This window comes from Denticeps clupeoides, chromosome 10, assembly GCF_900700375.1.
Source record: "Denticeps clupeoides chromosome 10, fDenClu1.1, whole genome shotgun sequence".
NCBI lineage: Eukaryota > Metazoa > Chordata > Actinopteri > Clupeiformes > Denticipitidae > Denticeps > Denticeps clupeoides.
The window spans coordinates 8,985,765-9,003,733 of NC_041716.1; the positions used below are offsets into that span (position 1 = coordinate 8,985,765).

A 17,969-nucleotide genomic window follows, 5' to 3' on the forward strand; every position below is an offset into this window, starting at 1 on the left:
TATTATATCAGACAAAAAGTTTTTTTTTTTAAACAAAGTGTTAAATCTGGTAATACATGCTTTATAATTAGAAAATTATGAAATATGTTTTTAAGTATATAAGAAACTTCTTTTGGACATGATATTTTATAATCCAAATTGGCTCCTTTTAAATATAATAGGCAGCGCGATGAGACATGATTGCTTTGGGCGCAAAAAGCATTTTTATCCTCACACGGAACATTGAAATGTTCATTCAGGATTTACATTTATTTTTATCAGATAGCTTATGATGACTTTCTGCCACAGGAGATGGGCCATATTTTATTTCGAAAAAGATATTTCTTTAGCATGTGTGGCACTATATGCTTGCCTTGGTTATGTCGAGGGGCTTGTGGATCCGGGCATCTAGTCGTTTAGCGGGATGGAAAGAGATGTGTTTGCTCCTTGGCTGCAGGGGACAAGGAGCCTGTCACCACGATGAATAAAAAATGTGCTTTCGATGTCTGGGCGAGAAAAAACAGCATAAACAAATAACCTGAAAGCGTTTTAGTTGTTTTGTGATGTGATCTTGTCTTTTTTTCTGTCATAGATATTTAACCCAGTGAGAGACACATTTCAGATTTAAGGTTAATTTATGCATATGTGGTCTCTGTTTACCCATGATGAGCCCTTCCCCTTCACCCAAGAAATGGCTGTTGAGCTGCGCAGCTAAACGACTACATGGTCTTCAATGATAAAAAAATCTCACCCCGTCCCCCCGGGTGAGAGGGCTTTAAGGCTAACAAAAGGACATTATGAAGTGAACGGCGGAGGTGAGAAGCGCATTATCATTAATACGTTTCCCATTATAAAAGTGCCCCACCACCGCCACCCATGCACAGCAAGATGACAATGGCTTAGCGTGCGCTGCGCGCAGGTGTTGGTCCAGTCCCGGAGGGTTCTATTAAAATGGTGCCCTTCGCGTGGTCTGTGCCGCTGCACTTTAGATTTAACGGTGGCCATATGCTTAGCAGGAGGCCAACAGCTGATGGTGTTTAATTGACAGAAATCAACATATCTGGCTCTGCGTGTGTGTTAGGGAGAGTGGCATGGCTCAGGGGGCATGATTGGCTGTTAGCAGGACTTGAGCAGCTCCACAGGGAAAGGCAAACTAAATCAACCCTGATTTAGTCGGAGGATGGAAGGGGGGGTTCCAGTCAGAGGCCCGGGCTTTAATGGGCCATGCCGGGGGTATGGAGGGGAATGATGACAGTCATGTGGTTGACATTTGGGAAGCAGCATATTTATTGAATTGGCCCTTTAAAAATGCCTGCATTGAATGACATTGTACAAAACACTTGACACAATTTTCTTTTTTTTTAAAATAATCTGATGAACTGATCCTACCTGAACACGTAAAAAAAGGTATGAATGTATGTATATTTGTAAAATTTTTGACAAAATATTATTTAAATGAACATTAAATAGCTCTTGACCAGACATTGTTGATGTTGTAAATGACTTCACTAATACAAGTCTGTTACTTTAAAAGCTTCACTGATAATTAGAAAACCATTTTGCAGTTATCTGAAAGATAAACAATAAAATGGGCCAGAACATCATTATTTCCAACTTTGACTACAACTTTTTGTCTACTGCTTTTTGGTATTTTTTTTAGATATGTATTTTTAAGTCAAACGTTTAAACATTAAAGCACAATAAATAATCAATTTAATAGTGTATATACACACACACACACACACACACATATATATATATATATATATATATATATATATATATATATATATATATATAGTAGATTTTGCATGAAAATTGTTGTATGTAGTAGAGTGGGGTGATTGCAATTGAAATCTATTAAAAATATGTACAAAATAAAAGTGCATTATTCTTTTACTCCTGGTCAGAGGTTGTGCTAGAAAGAAGTGATGCACCCTTTTACTGATTAGCATGCCAGTCAGGCCTCGTCAGGGCGGTAGCATTGCTCTGGAGGTCACTGGAAGAGATGGTGACATGGTGACATTGTTATTAGCTCCATGTTAATTGCTAATTAATGGGGCTATTTCATCCACGCGTATCTCAGACAGGGCACTTTACCACAGCGTCTCCTGAAAAAAACCAATAGCACCAGTTAATTAAGCCGGACCCCGTCCTGTCATAAAAGATGCTGAGGGGCCGTGACAGGGTGATATGTTACGTACTACAATAGCCTGGTGGGGGGATGGGGTGGGGTTCAGTTAAATCTAGTGCAAGTTGCCAAATAATGCTCCACAAACCCCAGCAAACCACCTGGTGTGCTCCTTTGTCATTTTACCAGCACGGAAAACATTTCCATAGCACCATTAGGTTGGTTTGGATCGCGGATAAATCGCCTGTCCTGACCAGCTGTACTGTAAACCACAGAACAAATGCTGCAATCTGGATTAATGTTTCCAACGGCCGCACAGCAACTGTATTCACAAGCATGTAGGTCCAGGATTAAAGAAAGGACAACGTGTGTGTGCATGTGAGTGTGAGTGTATCTGAAAGGTAGCCTGGAAGGAAATTTATCCACATAAACATAGTCTTCCTGACCCTGAATTGACTGGAACACCTCAGGGACTGTTAAATGGACGCGTTTACATGAACCAACGGTCCTTCCTCTGAAATTAGCCAACAGTAACATTACCATAATCATAATCATAAACAAAATGAACACTACAATGAGGCAAGACAGGGGTGCATCATTGTTGCACCGTCACCTTAACATCACTTTAAGCACAGCTGTCTCAAGATTCTCTCACACACACACACACACATACACACACACAAATACGCTGTTATCTCCCTCACACCTGCTGGTGTTCTGCGGATGTGTTTTTATTCTTTTCATTCTGCTTTGGCTTTGACTTTTATGGTAGTAGTCTGCTTTGTAAAAAAATGTACAAATAAATAAATCACATATCACATTAAGCGTGACAGTGCATTTTTGTTGTATTTAGGTTTTATTCTGTTTCCTTTTAACAGTAGAACGTATTCACAATAAATCAAATGAATACATGTTTTTTCTGTTTAATTATTAATATAACATTCATCGCTCCTGCCACAATTGAGATGAATTTATTTCAGGATTAAATGAGCATGGCTGTTTGCTGGCTGTGGCCATTTGGCCTGACGATGTGCCAGAGTGTGAGTCTCACTGTCCTCGTAGCTCGGGTGGTGGGACCCGGCCAGAACGTGGCCATCAACGTACCTTTCTTGAAACACACACACTTATTTTTAGGTGGGTGCAAGACCAGATTGATTAGTGTACATGCTCTGCACATGGATCTGTATCGGTCAGTGCAAAATTTCCTCCGCCTCTACGTTCACTGTTGCACATTAACACCGAACACACACCTCTTCTCAGCCCCTTGGCTCCGGGCACATTCGTCCGGCACGAGGTCCTGATCTCGCTCCCATCCCCATGGCCACAACAACAGCCACTGCCATCTGTCTCTATGGTAACCTGAGCCAGTCCCATGAGAGGGGTGACTAACGCCTGGCTGTTGGCACGCATGGGCAGTGCCAGCTCACCAACATGGCACGCAGCTTCCTGCCATATGGTGTCACCCCATACATCCTTGGGAAGCTAGGTATCTGGGCATCTCAGCAGACCGAATTGGGGGGACCTGCAGCTGATCTTGTCGCTTGTGTTATGGCAACAGCATGGCAGCATGATAATTGCAGTATGGCAAGCCAGTCCGTGCTGTTTCTGCTGCACACTCTGCCGCTGCTCCTGTCTGGCCAGACTGTTGGTGACCTAATTAAAAGTAGATTTCATTTTTATCATCCTTTATTTTCAGAAATGTGATTAAATGAAACAAATTAAATGAGTTCAGAATGAGCCAAGAGCAGGACATAAAGAGAAGGTATGGGATATTGCTTAGGTAAAGAATAATTAATTCTATGCTGTGTCGGTTTCTAATAGCACAGGCCGCTATTTTCAAGTGTCAAGAAGGAAGGTCCCCCTCATTAAACAGCAAATGACTTTTCATTCAAGGCTTGGACATCTTGCTGAGGTGATCTATTTTTAAGATTTATCAGCGTTGTCATTTATTTTGAGTCACTTGCATTGCACTGCCGCCCAGTGGCCAGCGTGATGAACTACATTATTATCTTTTTTGGCCCACAGAAAGCACATACACACACATTCTTATAACTGATAAAATATAAAATTTAATTTAGACTAAGACCAACAAAATATACCTACAAATGCACTTTACATTGTCTTAAAAGCAAAGGATTGATTTTTACAAACAACTTGTAGAGCAAGATTCTTTAAAAAAACAATTTTTTGCAGCAGAATAATATTGTAATTCAATTTGAATTACATACCGTCTGTTAACAAAATGTGCAGAATGTGCCTTCACCTCCATAATGACCAATTATATATTATGTTACGTTGCCATTCAGCTGGTGTGGTAATTTATGAAACCTTCATGGGCACATACAGACTCTATGAGAGAAATACCTCTTTGCCCTTTTTTGGACACAATTTTGAAATGTCAGTTTTGCCAAAAAAAAAAAAGGTAGAAAATGTACATACTTCTGGGTATGTCTGACAACATAAAACAAATCACAGATTTCAGTTCCTAACACTATGTTATATAACATACCCCATGTAATGTTATGCGTGTATAATTTTTACATTAAAGTAATAAGTTATGTAACGGGTCACAGACAATACTTACTATGACACTTTCTACAGTGTTCCTTTGGTCACAGAGAATATTCATATTCATATGAATAACTCTGACAAATCCTACAACTAGGTAAATGCAAGATGTGCCCTATATTTAATATATAATCTCATGCATCATTTTATCTTTAACATTATCAACATGGTTGAAGGCTTATATTTTTTATTTTCTTATGGAAATGAATAATATAAGAGCATTTAGGATGTTACAGTTTTTATAGGAATGTAAAAAGGTGCTTGATGGTCAGTTTGAATAACAGTTTGTGCATAATGTATTATATGTCACAAAGAACAAAGAAACACAAAAAATATTAAAAAAAAAAACTACTACTGTTTGAAATAAGATTTTGTGACAGATAAATAAATGTAACCATTTTGTCAACAATTAAATAAATATATTTAATTCCAAATTATGAAAAGTCTTATGAAAACATATCAGAAACTGTCTAAATATGATGAAGCCACATGAGGGCCACTGATGCTTCTTGCTGTTATAACACAAACATATTATTCTTGCTAAATGAAAAATCTTCATCACATTGGCTTATGTAACAATAGAAGGCTGTCGTGCCCTCTTGCACAGTCAGATATCATACCAAAAAAAAACACCCAGTCCCCCTCCACCACCCTGTAAAGCTCGTCACCGAAGTACATTCATTTCACAGTTCTGTCGTTTCACAGTTCTTCTCACAAATTCACCCAATGTTGCTACATCTGAAGGTGATTTTATGACAGTAAACTACAGACAGGACTACTGCATTACAGCAGACTTGGAATGAATTGATTGCCATTATGCTTAATTTTTTACAGATTTTCACCTAGACTTAAACCTAGCCATAAATTTAAATACTCCTTGGAATACATGCCTATGTGGTTTAGAGGGTTCCTTGCATGCTCAATTGTTAACAAAAGTGAGTTTTTTTTATTTATTTATTTTTAAACCACATCTTGCAACACAGCAGGATCTCCACATGTTTAGTCCTGAGGAGCTCCTGAGCACTGAGGCAGTGAGACTTAAATCAGCTCCTTCCTTATTTAGATAAACCCTAAAACACTCCTGTATTGACTTAACGCCAGGACTGAAATAGGAGCACTTCATCAGATTGTCTCTGAAAAGACTAACTACTACTATTCACTGGTGATCAAACTTCGGCTTGACTCAAAAACTATTTTTATTAAGAAGCAAACTGATGCTGTTGTGCACACATCAGTGTGGGGGTCATCATAGTTAAATTAAGGTGACTACAGAAATAATCGTACTGAGGTATTAGTAACATTGGGTCTTTTTTTATTTATTTTTCTTATAAAAAGATAAATATACCTTTCCATAGACCCATTCATAAGCTACATGAAAAAGTAAGGAATGTTTTTCTTAGTATAGTGAAAATCTCCACTTGGTAAATAATTTTTTTTTCTTTTTTTAAATAACATCTCTTGACAAGCGTATGTATGTTTGGGTTCATGTGAAATTTCTTGGGGGTCAGCTTCACACGAGCAGAGCCTGTAACCACTACCATCACCCACTGGCCTACCATCACTTCCAAATATCAGTGGACCACTGCACCACTTCTATTGCATTGGCACAAAAGTGCCGAAAACAAACACTGATACTGATACTGTGTGCGTGAGTCTGGAAATGGAGGCTGACCATTTGTCAACACATGTAAAAAGAGGACAACAATGTTTTATCAGTGTGTGAGATGAGCTGGACAGATGCTGCTGCTTTAAGGAGGCAGAAAAATGTCCAGTTCTGTTGGCTTTCTGTTACACTCCTAGCTGGCATGTGCTGTGCCCTTGGTGAGTCCAGTCCTCCAGTCCTACCCATCCACTCGGCCCGCTCTAGACCTCAGATGTGGATGGTGTGGTAGCGTGCCTTTAATCCATCGATGTCCACACGACGAGCCTCAGCAAACACCAAGAAAGTGGCCAGGCCCAGAATGTTCACCAGGGATATGAGTGCAAACACAGAGGTCCAGGAAGCAGTGGCCTCAATCAGATAACCAGAGAAATACACCATGATGACTCCTGCAAAAAAAAAAAAAAAAAAAAAAAAAAACATGCTCTCCTCGGTCAAATTATTCAGAAACATCCGTCACAAACAGTTATTTATCACAGTCCAAAATCAAATACCCCACAAGTGTACAATTAATTTAATTCAGTAATCTTAATTCATATTAATGAATTAATCTTAATCTTGAAAGGTGAAAGTGAAGTGATTGTCATTGCGAAACAGCACAGCACACATGAGATGTGTCCTCTGTATTTAACAATCACCCTTGGTGAGCAGTGGGCAGCCATGACAAGCGCCCCAGTGTGTGGGGACGGTACTTGTTCAGTGGCACCTTGGCATTTATATGAAATAATACACAGATTTTCTTACCTGAAAATGCACCACAGGTATTCATAACTCCTAGAAAAGAAACCAAAATTGATGGCGTGTAAGTAAACAAAAGCCATGTGAGTAAAAACCTGTAAAAGTGGGTATAGGACAGGTAGGTGGTTTCTAAGACAACTGTGCATGTTGCAACAGGTTAGACTTACCAAAAAGGGCACCTGCACAAGATGGTGCGAGATCTTGGACATTCACGGACACCCCACTGGACAACAGAAATCACAGTTGTCGATATTTGTCGTTCTTACTCGAGACAAACGCAAGCTGCAGTATGTAGCATATAGTGACATCTAATGGTGATGTTACAGAATGCAACCAATTGAAGAGTACTCTCCTTTCAAGAACATACTGAACAAAAAAGTTGGTCTACTGTAAAAACTAATTATATATAAAATATTTAAGATTATGAACACTAAATTTGTAGTCAAATGTCACTATACGTGACATTTATACACATGTGACTATATTATAGTTAGATATTCTACATTAGATATTCTACCACTATTCTAAATACTGCACCCTTAAGAATGACTGAAAACCTGAACTGTAAAAGAGGTTCTTCATGAATATTTTATGTGCCATTACAGAGCTTTTAAAACGTAAGGTAAAAAAGTATACTGAAACTTTTCTGAAAGCCATTAAAAACACACAGCATGTACTGAAACAGGGGGACAGACTGAGCACTTCTCTGGAAGTTGAATCAATATGTTTTTTTTTGTTTTTTTTTTTACATACAACAACTGATAACATGCATTTTTGTATTTTCATTAAATGCATTTAACATGCGCACCTGTGGCTGAAGGTAGTGAAGCCCATGGTGGCAGAAACAAAAGCCACGGCCATGGGGAAAGTGTTGGTGCCACATAGGAACAGCGTAAAGATGCTGGACACACCCATGGAGAAGAACTGAATAGGAAAAGAAGACAGGGTCTGAATCCACATAAGCTCTCAATTCGGAACAGAATGGTGGTCTGGGACTCACCTGCATGAGTTTCCTAACCACGGCTGTGTCAAAACCTGGACAGAGGAGTTACAGAGAGAAAACAGTCAGGATCTAGCACCTTGTATTTTTTTTTTATGTTAAACCCATCGAAATGGAAGTACGCGGTTATGCTGTGAAAAGTGCAATAAAGCCCAAATGGTACACATCTGAGGAGACAGTGAGAAACACTGGCAACTGTAAAGTGCTTTATAAATTGTGGACTGGTGGGCATATAGTACATGAGCTGAAAATATCCCAGCCACTACGTGAAGCCAGACAACCCAACGGCATTGACCCAATGCAGCAGAGTGATTTAAGAGGCCTGCTAAATGAATCCTGAGCACTGTAACTGCGTTTCTGTGGAGGGCATTTCATCTTTTGCAACTTGAGTTAGTAAGAACTTGTACCTTGACTAATGAGATGATCTGAAAGGCACCCGCTGAAAAGGGAGGAGGGAATGGCCACAAGCCATGGTATCACGTTAAACACCCAGCCCTAAAGTAAAGAAGATTATAAAAGACACACACAAACACACACAATCAGGCTGATGTGTTATACGGCTCAATAACCATGACATTGATATACCTCCTTGTAATAAGTCAGGCATTTAATAAAAACACAATTATTAATTTCAGAGTGGAAAGGAGAACGATTCATGACTATATCATGACTAAGAACTGTCATCCTCTTAAACTACTCTGTTCAACAAAAAAAAATATTGTCAGACAGCATTCTGCATTATTGTCATTTTTGACCTGTTTTTAAATAAGGTACCTTAGCATCAGGAAAGGTTTCCTTGAAGTACGTTGGTAGCCATGACAACAATGTGAAGAAGGTGCTTGCGGTGCAAAGGTGCGTGATTATGACGGCACTACATCGGGAATTTAGAAAAAGGGTCAAACGTTGTACAAAACTATTAATAAGCAAACAACATACTTCAGGAGGATTTTTCTCTTTTGAAAGAAAAAAAATGCATGACAGGGCAGTGGTGGCCAAATCCCAAACTGCCAAGGTGCCACTGATGTCCCCTTGAGCAAAGTACCGTCCCTCACACACTGTTCCCCGGGCACCTTTCGTGGCTGCCCACTGCTCACAAGGTGATGGGTTGAATTCATCGTGTGCACCATGTGCTGTGCTTGCTGTGTATCACTCACTCACAATGTCAATTGCCACTGCCAATTGCAAAAGTTTTGGTTTTAAAATGTCATTCATTTAATTTCATGTTTTAAATAACAATATGCAGCAGCATTGTTTTTCATATTATTGGTGTACAGCAACAAAGAATCAGCATATTTGAGTTGAGGAAGAGTCATGATATTTGGCTACATGTCGCAGATGCAAGGCTGATACTCCAAACTCTCGTACTTCAGAACCAGAGATAGCTCGCTTTCTAAATTGTTTTACACTTCGGACAATCTATTACGCACACAGCCATATCTAGAAGGATAGTAAAAAAACCTTCCAATGTCATTATACCCATAAGAAGGACAAGGATACACTGTTACACCAATAAGAAACACTACATTATTCCCTACAACCTTGAGTATGTCACATAAAGTAAATATATCAAAATGTGGGCTTGTCAGATCATGTTTGAAGATGAGACATTACACTTCCTGTGGCTTCTTCACAAACTTACTAAGTGTCCTCCTAAAATGTCACACCCACCCACTTTGTCACACCCAACCCATGCAACATAACTGAGGCTATAAGGGGGTTGAGTGACAATCACCATTCACAACGCCTGTCAGGTAAACAATAAAATAAATATACTTGGGCTTTTTCTGTTTTTACATGGGCAAAAATATATATAAAAATGATAAAACCTGACACAAGAAGAGGTTACAAAAAACTGGATTGCCTTAGCTGTTGAAAGGCCGAACAGATCAGTTGCATTTCTGGTGGGTGGGGGACTATAAATAGCAGAACGGAATAAGGGCTTCTTTATGAAAGCCGCACATTTCCCTGTTGTAGGAAGCAGACCAGAGCAAGAGCCTCTCACGGCACCGACTGGAAGAGGGCAGGGTTGAGTACTCCAAAATAATTTTGTACATTATTTATTTGTGAGGTATTAAACTTTATATTATATATAAATAATATTACAGTATATTATACAATTTTGATATGTTGCACTGATATGAGTCTTTTGCTTTTATTGTTTAACACAAATATACACATTTAACTCATGTAAAGTCATGGTAGATTATTACGTATTCATGTGCTGATTTTCTTTTAATATTTCAATGAAGAAATGTTATATTAAATTAGATAATGATAAGCGAAGTGATCGACAGCATCCGGCTTAGATTGATCAGGTTTCCAAAATCCACTCATGAGATAAATAACTTGTTATGGCCCAAAGCGAACCCCACATGAAGATACACAGTCTTACCAAACAGCAGGCTGTTTAAAAAGGCGCAGCCAGTTCCTCCTGGTCATTTTGGGTTGCGTGCCACCACCTCCCAAAGACTCCAGAGTTATGATGGGCCCTGAATACAGATGAATACATATACAGGATTACAAAAACAAGCAAACAAAATAACTTATTGTTTTAGGACGTGGTAAGAATATGTAAAGGTTTGCCCATAATGTATTTGAATATGCGACCTGGTTTGAATAACCTTCATTTCATCTGAATAAGAGACAGACGCATTTAAATTTAGTCTCTCGCCTCTCATTTTCGGTTTATAAGATTGTGTATCTCATACAGACACAATAACAATTGTAGCCTGCCAACTACGCATAAATACGTATTCCCTTCATTCATCTCTTTACCTTCTCCTTTCAGGAGGTACTTCCACATGCAGTAGGCCCAGAGGAGCGCCAGGAAGCCAGAGACGTAAAACACGCTTTCCCAGCTGTACATATCCAGCATCAACGAGCCCGCCCCTCCAATCACAAGAGTCCTGAAAACAAGGAAGCAATAACGGGAGCTTATCAGTCAGATTTTATGATGATTAAACAGGAACTATATTCACCTTTTGTCTGTTATTTTTGTGTCACAGTCCCACATCTCAGTACTACAATTTAAGAGATTGCTGTTCTGGATGGGGCACTTTTAAGAGACATTCACCTACTAGTTCTTCAGCCATTCCAACATTGCTTTGGTCTTGTGCATGGGATTCCAGGCTTAATGCTATTTCCTTATCCTTAAGCACACTATGTCATGTGCTTGTCCTGTGCTTTGATATATTCTTCCAAATGGAGCTTAGACTAGGAGGTCAGAGGAGGGGAATCAAGCCTCCACTATTATACTGTATTATACTGTGTGATATGGAAAATGTACATATTCTTCCAAATGGAGCTTAGACTAGGAGACTGACTTTTTTTTCCAATATAGATTCAACATTTGCGTTCAACATTTTGAGTTATTCTTTAACCAAGATCAGAAGAGTACTAAAGGTAAAATTCTTACCCCAAATATGAGCCACTTCCTACGGTGCTCATGAGGAAGCCCCTCTCACTCTCCACCACCTTCTGTGAGCACAGACTTGCCAGGGAGGGGTAATGCACTCCTGAATTTGGGCAAGAAAAACAATAGTTTGTCAACATGAACACACTCTACACACATCCAGACAACCTCAGTACTCTGTAACACGTCTTTAGACGCAGTAACCCTGGTTATGTTTACAGAACGCCAGCTGATGTGATGATGAAACCATCATGGTTGGGAAGATTAGCACCCTAGGGAGCAACGCACCACTGAAAACACCCACGGCCAATCATTAACCCTGACAGCAGTGCATGACAAACACTGGATTCCCACAGCAAGACTATTCAACTGTGAACCCCCTCAAAGCCACGAGAAAAAAAAGTTTTCTTGAAAGACAGCGTCTGTGTTTGTGCTTCAGTGAGGCATCACACAACTGCTTCAAGATTGGCCTTCACCCTACAGGCTAGAAAATACACTACCCTCCCCCCCCTGCTATTGTGTTGCTCTTCTGGCATCTGCTGACAACGTCAGACATAAACTGTTCCCACCTGGTCATGAGTGCGGCCATTTCACGGCGCCGCTCACACGCGCCCTGCAAACATACCCCCAGCAAGCCCTCACCCTGGAGAAGCCCGACGAGAAAGCGGCCCAGCGTCAAGGAGATGATGGGCTGGGAGCTAAAGTGTGCCAGGACCGGGGTGAAGGCCGTCATGGCTCCCCAGGCTGCCGCCGACAGCAGCATCACCTTCTCGCCCCCTACCCTGCGAGAGAGAAGCACAAGGTCAGAGGAGGGGAATCAAGCCTCCACTATTATACCGTATTATACTGTGTGATACGGAAAATGTACATGGTATGCAATGTATACATGAAATATTAAAATTTACATTTACGCCATTTATCAGACGCCCTTATCCAGAGCGACTTACAATCAGTAGTTACAGGGACAGTCCCCCCCTGGAGACACTCAGGGTTAAGTGTCTTGCTCAGGGACACAATGGTAGTAAGTGGGATTTGGACCTGGGTCTTCTGGTTCATAGGCGAGTAGTGTTACCCACCAGGCTACTACCAGCCTAGTTGCAACCATAATGACTATTTTTACATATTTTATCCTATTTTTTTCCAGAGTGAATATGAGTCCATTCAAGTTCTTTTCAAGGGAAAACTACACCAGTGATTACATTGCTTTTCCCATATTCACATTTCACACAAATCATATAAAAGTTAGGGTAACAGCACGGTGATGAGTTGACAGACAAGTCGGACTGGTCCTCGTAATGAAACCGGACGTTGAGGAGGGACAATAGAGATAAGTTGACATTAGCATGCAAATAGCAGGAACAAAAGGTAAACATACAATTAAGCACCAAGGTCAACCACCAGCCAGGATGTGACAACAAACCAAGAAGGATTTAAGGCGGTGGCGTCAGCAAGCAGACAATGCAGCTGAGAAAGTGACAGATGGAGATGAGAAGAGCGATACCGAACTCCGTTCTGGGGTTGCGCTGCCGGTCCTGCGAGTCAAAGAATGTAGCCAGGCAACGCAGGACGGGTTAAACGCAAGAGATAGCATGTAATTCAGGAATCAAAACGTCGTTCATTCCAATGACATACGTTTAAATATTCAATATTCAAGTGGAGTGAAAAAAATTCTTATAAATGGTGGTAGTAGCCTAGTGGGTTAGACACTCGCCTATGAACCAGAAGACCCAGGTTCGAATCCCACTTACTACCATTGTGTCCCTGAGCAAGACACTTAACCCTTAGTTGCTCCAGGGGGGGACTGTCCCTGTAACTACAGATTGGAAGTCGCTCTGGATAAGGGGGTCTGATAAATGCTGTAAATGAAAATGTAAATGAAAACACACACATCTAATTAGCAGCAAAAGTCATTTGACTCCATCTGACAGCCTGAATGATTCTGATTAGGCCTAAATAAATTCACGTGATGCCCTGTCACACATCCACCTCCACGTGAACTTTACTGCAGAGGGGGAAAAAGGCCCGTCAGAACAACACAAGCTGACCTGTCGCTGACGTAGCCACCGATGACCTGCGTGAAGCAGTAGCCCCAGAAGAAGCTGCCGAGCGCCATGCCCGACTCCTTCTTGCTCCACTTGAACTGGTCGGCCATGGTGACCGCGCAGATGGGCATGGCCACTCGGGCACAGTACAGCAGGCAGGTGCCCAGCAGGAGGACGGCCGTCCATATCCGCGCCACAGGTCTGTGGAGGACGGGGGGACAAGAAAGTGTCACCACCACAATCAAATAACTTTTTGCATAAAAAAAAAGGTATCCTTTTGTGTGCTGTTTGTAAGAGCCCCGCTACTGAAACATTTATTAATGTCGATATGAAAATCAGCGCTCAATAAAAACCTTTTCAAAAACACACGTCATCCAACACGCAGCGGGACGTTTGGCGACAACGTGTCCATTACCAAAACCAAGCGAAGCGGGTCGTTTAGAAGAGTTGTGAAGTTAAGGCGTCTCACCGCGGCCAGTAAGAAGTTGCCTCGGCCCGCTTCTTCTGCGAATGCGCCCCGACCGGGCCGAAGCTGTCCGGGTCGCCCTCTCTGAGACTTGCCAGGTCTGAGCCGGAGTTCTTGCCATGTTTTTGTAAAATTGCCATTCAACGGGAGTCGTGCGGACGGCGCTCGGCGGCTCGGCTGCTCACTGGCTCGGTCGCGACGGCATCATCCCCGTCCTCCTTCCCGACGACGTCCGAGCCACCAGCGGGACGGATTCCACGGAGCCGGAGGTGTGTGTGTGTGTGTGTGTGTGTGTGTGTGTGTGTGGGACGGGCTCGAGAAGTGCCTCCTTCCCCCAACCTTGTTCCTGAACTGATTCTAATCCACGTGTCCGTTTTCCCCCCTCCCTCCTTCGGCCACGCAGTTCCTCCTGCCGCCGGCGGCTTCGATCAGGAAGTAGCGCGACTCCGAAGCGGCCGAGTCCCGGACCTCCCACCGGGCCCGACGCGTCCTTCATAATGACCCGCACGGACCTCAACGTGCATCCTCCACGTGTCTGTTTTTCCGCTTTTACGACACGGACGCCTCGGTACTGCTGCTCCTTTAAGTAACTGCGGCATCTGGATCCTGCCGCTTTGAGCCAATGGCGTCGCGAGAGACGGTGCCGGTCCATCACTCGCCCTTGTCCAGAGCCACTTACCACCAGTACTCACAGGGAGCAACTTAGGGTTACGAGTCCATCTCGGGGACACCATGGTAGGGCGTGGTGTTTGAAAGTGAAGTGATTGTCATTGGGAAACACTGCAGCATAGCAGTGAAAAGTGTCCTTGGTGAGCAGTGGGCAGCCAGGACAGGCGCCCAGGGACCAGTGTGTGGGGACGGTGCGTTGCTCGATGGCACTTTGGCAACCTTCCGATTACGGGCCCGATTCCTTACCCACTCGGCTACTACCACCCCTTAGATTCTGATCATCTCATAACAGCAGTCATAAAGCACTACTAAACATGAGGAACGGCACGTAACAGCAGCTACTTCGTGTGTGGTAACTACCGGATTATTTTACTGTATTTATGTACACCTACAGTGAAGATAAATGTTTGAGATCACAGAAACATTCTTCAAACAAACTTAACAGAAAAGAGTCATAATAGACACATTTGTCAGAAATCGTATTTAATCAACCTCCTGTAGAGAAACCACCTCTGAAAAAAAGTGACGTAAATAAGAAGAAAGTGACTCATGTTATTGTGTTAATGAAAATTCTGGAACAAATTGAGCAGAAAAAAGCAAAATAAAGGTCAATGCAACAACACCTTTATAAATATACACAGGGTAGATGCTCCGCTTATCAACCCCCAATAAGACGCTTATAAAAAAATTTGCAATCTGCAAAACAAAAGGTTGACGGGTATCCTCGTTCTTCAAAACATTCAATGCACTGTCCATTCTGACCTCGAGAGTACTGCTTGTTTTACAGCGCTTAACATCAAGTATCAGTGGACCTGCATCATTAAAAGCCTAATTTAGGCTCATTAGTAGTCTACCCGTTCTGTAAAATGTCTTTACATTTCCCCAGAAACAGCATTAAAAATAGGCAGCAAACAGTGGAACTTGCCCAGTTCGTGACATGTTCTAAAGAGATACCAAACCTTACATAATGTCATTCCTTTCAATTCAGCAAGTCACTTTAGAGAAAAAAAAATAAAGATAATCCAGTCTCTACAACTTGCACGCAACTCAAAGTCTCTGTATAATATTCAGGATCCAGCTGCTGCAACTGAAAATGGGAAGCAAAAAGGGGTCCGTGTTGGTTCCTGTGGTATACAAGCACAAATAATGCAGGGTTTTCTTTTCACTTGGGGTCCTCGATGGTCCCTTTGCTGAGGTCTGTCATTTTGGGGTACTTCACTTTCTTTTGGTCCAGTTCGCTTTGGGCCCACAGCAGAAGTTTCAGAAGCTTTGCCAGTTTGGGTGTTGATTCCCTATTCTCATAATCCAAGACAGCTTGGTTCACTTCGCTCCAAACCTGTTAAAGATAAACAATATGGAAAGAAGTAAGATGATTTAAATAACATTTAAGTTAAATTTATGGACTTTTTTTTTTTTTGGTTGATACACTCGACAACCTGACGGATGAATGGCAGAATTAACGAAAGAAAGTAAAAATATGAATAATAACAAATAAAAAAAAGGGATGTATTTATTGCGCAAGATTTCATAGTATACCCAGGAATTAATATTGAAATGATTCAGTGAAATATATCACGTGCTGTGCAATAAAATGTTATGAACATCCAGGATGGATGAGAGGTAAGATGACATAACCCACTAACCCATGAGGATTTCAAATACAAGATTTCTGGCAAGTGACCTTAAGCACATTTTGTAGTTTTATCTGAGTAGCTCAGACTATTTATAACTTTAGGACTTATAACATCAGCAGATAGGACTCGTACAAAGGCTACACGAGAGACTTTTTACATCAGTATCATTAGTATAACGTAATCACCAGAAAAATATAACCTTGGTACTTTCACACCAAACCACACATCCGGTAAAGCGATTAACAAATAAACTGTGAGAGTTACATGATTATTACGTTTATTATGTTTATGAATGTATGTGTCCAGATGAATAATTTCGTACTTTTTGCCGCTGCATCATGTTGAGCAGATCTCCAAAGGGTGACTCCTCTGGGTTGTCAAAGGCCAACAAGGCAAGCGTGCGCTCCATCTCGGTCAGGCACTCACGACTCTCCTCTCCCTGCTCCGCAAGCTGAGTCTGGGCAAACTCGAGGGCCGCCTCAGTCTCACGCAGACGAATCAGCTCAATCAGGTGCTGCTGCTGTAGATGTGGGAACAAAATTGTTTGAATCATCCATTAATGTGATTAATGTGCAGCCGAACCTAAAAGAGGGATTCCTTTCTCACTTGGAGGTGGAAATACAGGTAACGATTTGCATCTAGCAGCTCCGGGTGAAGGCTGTTTAGAAGAGCGATGGCTTCTTGGATTTGCCCCTTCAAGATCATCTCCCGAATCTTTATCCGCTCGTCTAACGAATCAAGATCCACATTGGGGTCGATTCCGGATTCCATTCTGAACTTCTCGGCTGCTTCCTTAAAGCCCTCTAAAGAACCAAGACACAGACAAACCAGCTCTATATAAAAAGGGGAGCCTGACTTCCAAGTAAACAAGTAAAAGCTCCTTCCACCATACCTGTAACCAGGTAATTCATGATAAGCCTGTTCATGTCTGCTCTCTGTATGTGGACATTGTTGATTTTGTCCATCCATTCTTCTCTTGTTATGTCTTCTGGCTTTTCAGCATAACTCATCATGAAGTGAGCTACACAGACAGAACACTGGTTATTGGCAGAACATGAGTCGTTTTAGAACACGTGCATTAAAAGTCGAGCACAGAGAGTGTAAGTGCGCCGCCTGTTCCCAGAGAGCAGAACGCCTCGTTCATCTCACGGCCTTCTCGGGAACCATAACATTGAAGCCTGAGGTTCGACCGTAAACGACGAGCGTAGCATTGGCTCGATTCGCGACGCAAAACTCAAAACGAACAAGCGGAGTGAAAAGGTGCGTCCTGTTTCATCCCTTCCGGTGGCTACCAACGGTCAATCTGAGACGGGGAAATGTTAATATACCGTAAATAGTGTCTCCTCTCGAATGCAACGCAGGCGGACTAGCGCTCCAGCTGCGTTCTCGCGTTAGAAAACGAGACTCCGAGCGGCCGCTGTTGTGATTGGTTGGCGTGTCACGTGGTACCGCTAGCTTCTCATTACGTCACTGCATCGTTCACCGTTAGCCTCGTCTATCTGTCTCTAGCCCACTGGCTCAACTTTAAATCCATAAATGTAGATTCACTAGCAAGATGTCGAACAATGTTGTTTTTCTTCTTTTTTTTCCATAAAGGCTATAAACTGTTAAATGATTTGTATGAATATTTTTTTAGATTTGACTGTATTTCTCTACATTTAATAACCCCC

At 41.7% G+C, this 17,969-nt stretch overlaps 2 protein-coding genes across 3 annotated transcripts; both read right to left on the reverse strand.

The window, feature by feature from the left end:
- Positions 1 to 4,899: 4,899 nt before the first annotated feature.
- Positions 4,900 to 14,546, reverse strand: slc17a9b (solute carrier family 17 member 9b). 2 transcript variants are annotated; one of them, XM_028993841.1, is made up of 13 exons: positions 14,000 to 14,546; positions 13,534 to 13,731; positions 12,131 to 12,265; positions 11,492 to 11,591; positions 10,852 to 10,982; positions 10,469 to 10,565; positions 8,851 to 8,947; positions 8,484 to 8,571; positions 8,077 to 8,111; positions 7,885 to 8,000; positions 7,244 to 7,299; positions 7,083 to 7,112; positions 4,900 to 6,727 (listed from the first exon to the last, which is right to left on the reverse strand). In XM_028993841.1, exons 1-13 carry the CDS (start codon positions 14,115 to 14,117, stop codon positions 6,549 to 6,551), a joined length of 1,380 nt encoding a protein of 459 aa, XP_028849674.1. In that variant the 5' UTR covers positions 14,118 to 14,546; the 3' UTR covers positions 4,900 to 6,548. The 2 variants fall into 2 exon arrangements, with proteins under 2 accessions (XP_028849674.1, XP_028849673.1); XM_028993840.1 differs by having other exon boundaries at positions 12,131 to 12,270.
- A 585-nt stretch (positions 14,547 to 15,131) lies between these two features.
- gid8b (GID complex subunit 8 homolog b (S. cerevisiae)) lies at positions 15,132 to 17,704 on the reverse strand. Its single transcript, XM_028994270.1, has 5 exons — positions 17,628 to 17,704; positions 17,192 to 17,320; positions 16,906 to 17,102; positions 16,622 to 16,819; positions 15,132 to 16,001 (listed from the first exon to the last, which is right to left on the reverse strand). The coding sequence occupies exons 2-5, from the start codon at positions 17,310 to 17,312 to the stop codon at positions 15,828 to 15,830; spliced, it is 690 nt and encodes a 229-aa protein (XP_028850103.1). The 5' UTR covers positions 17,313 to 17,320; positions 17,628 to 17,704; the 3' UTR covers positions 15,132 to 15,827.
- Between the last annotated feature and the right edge of the window lie 265 nt (positions 17,705 to 17,969).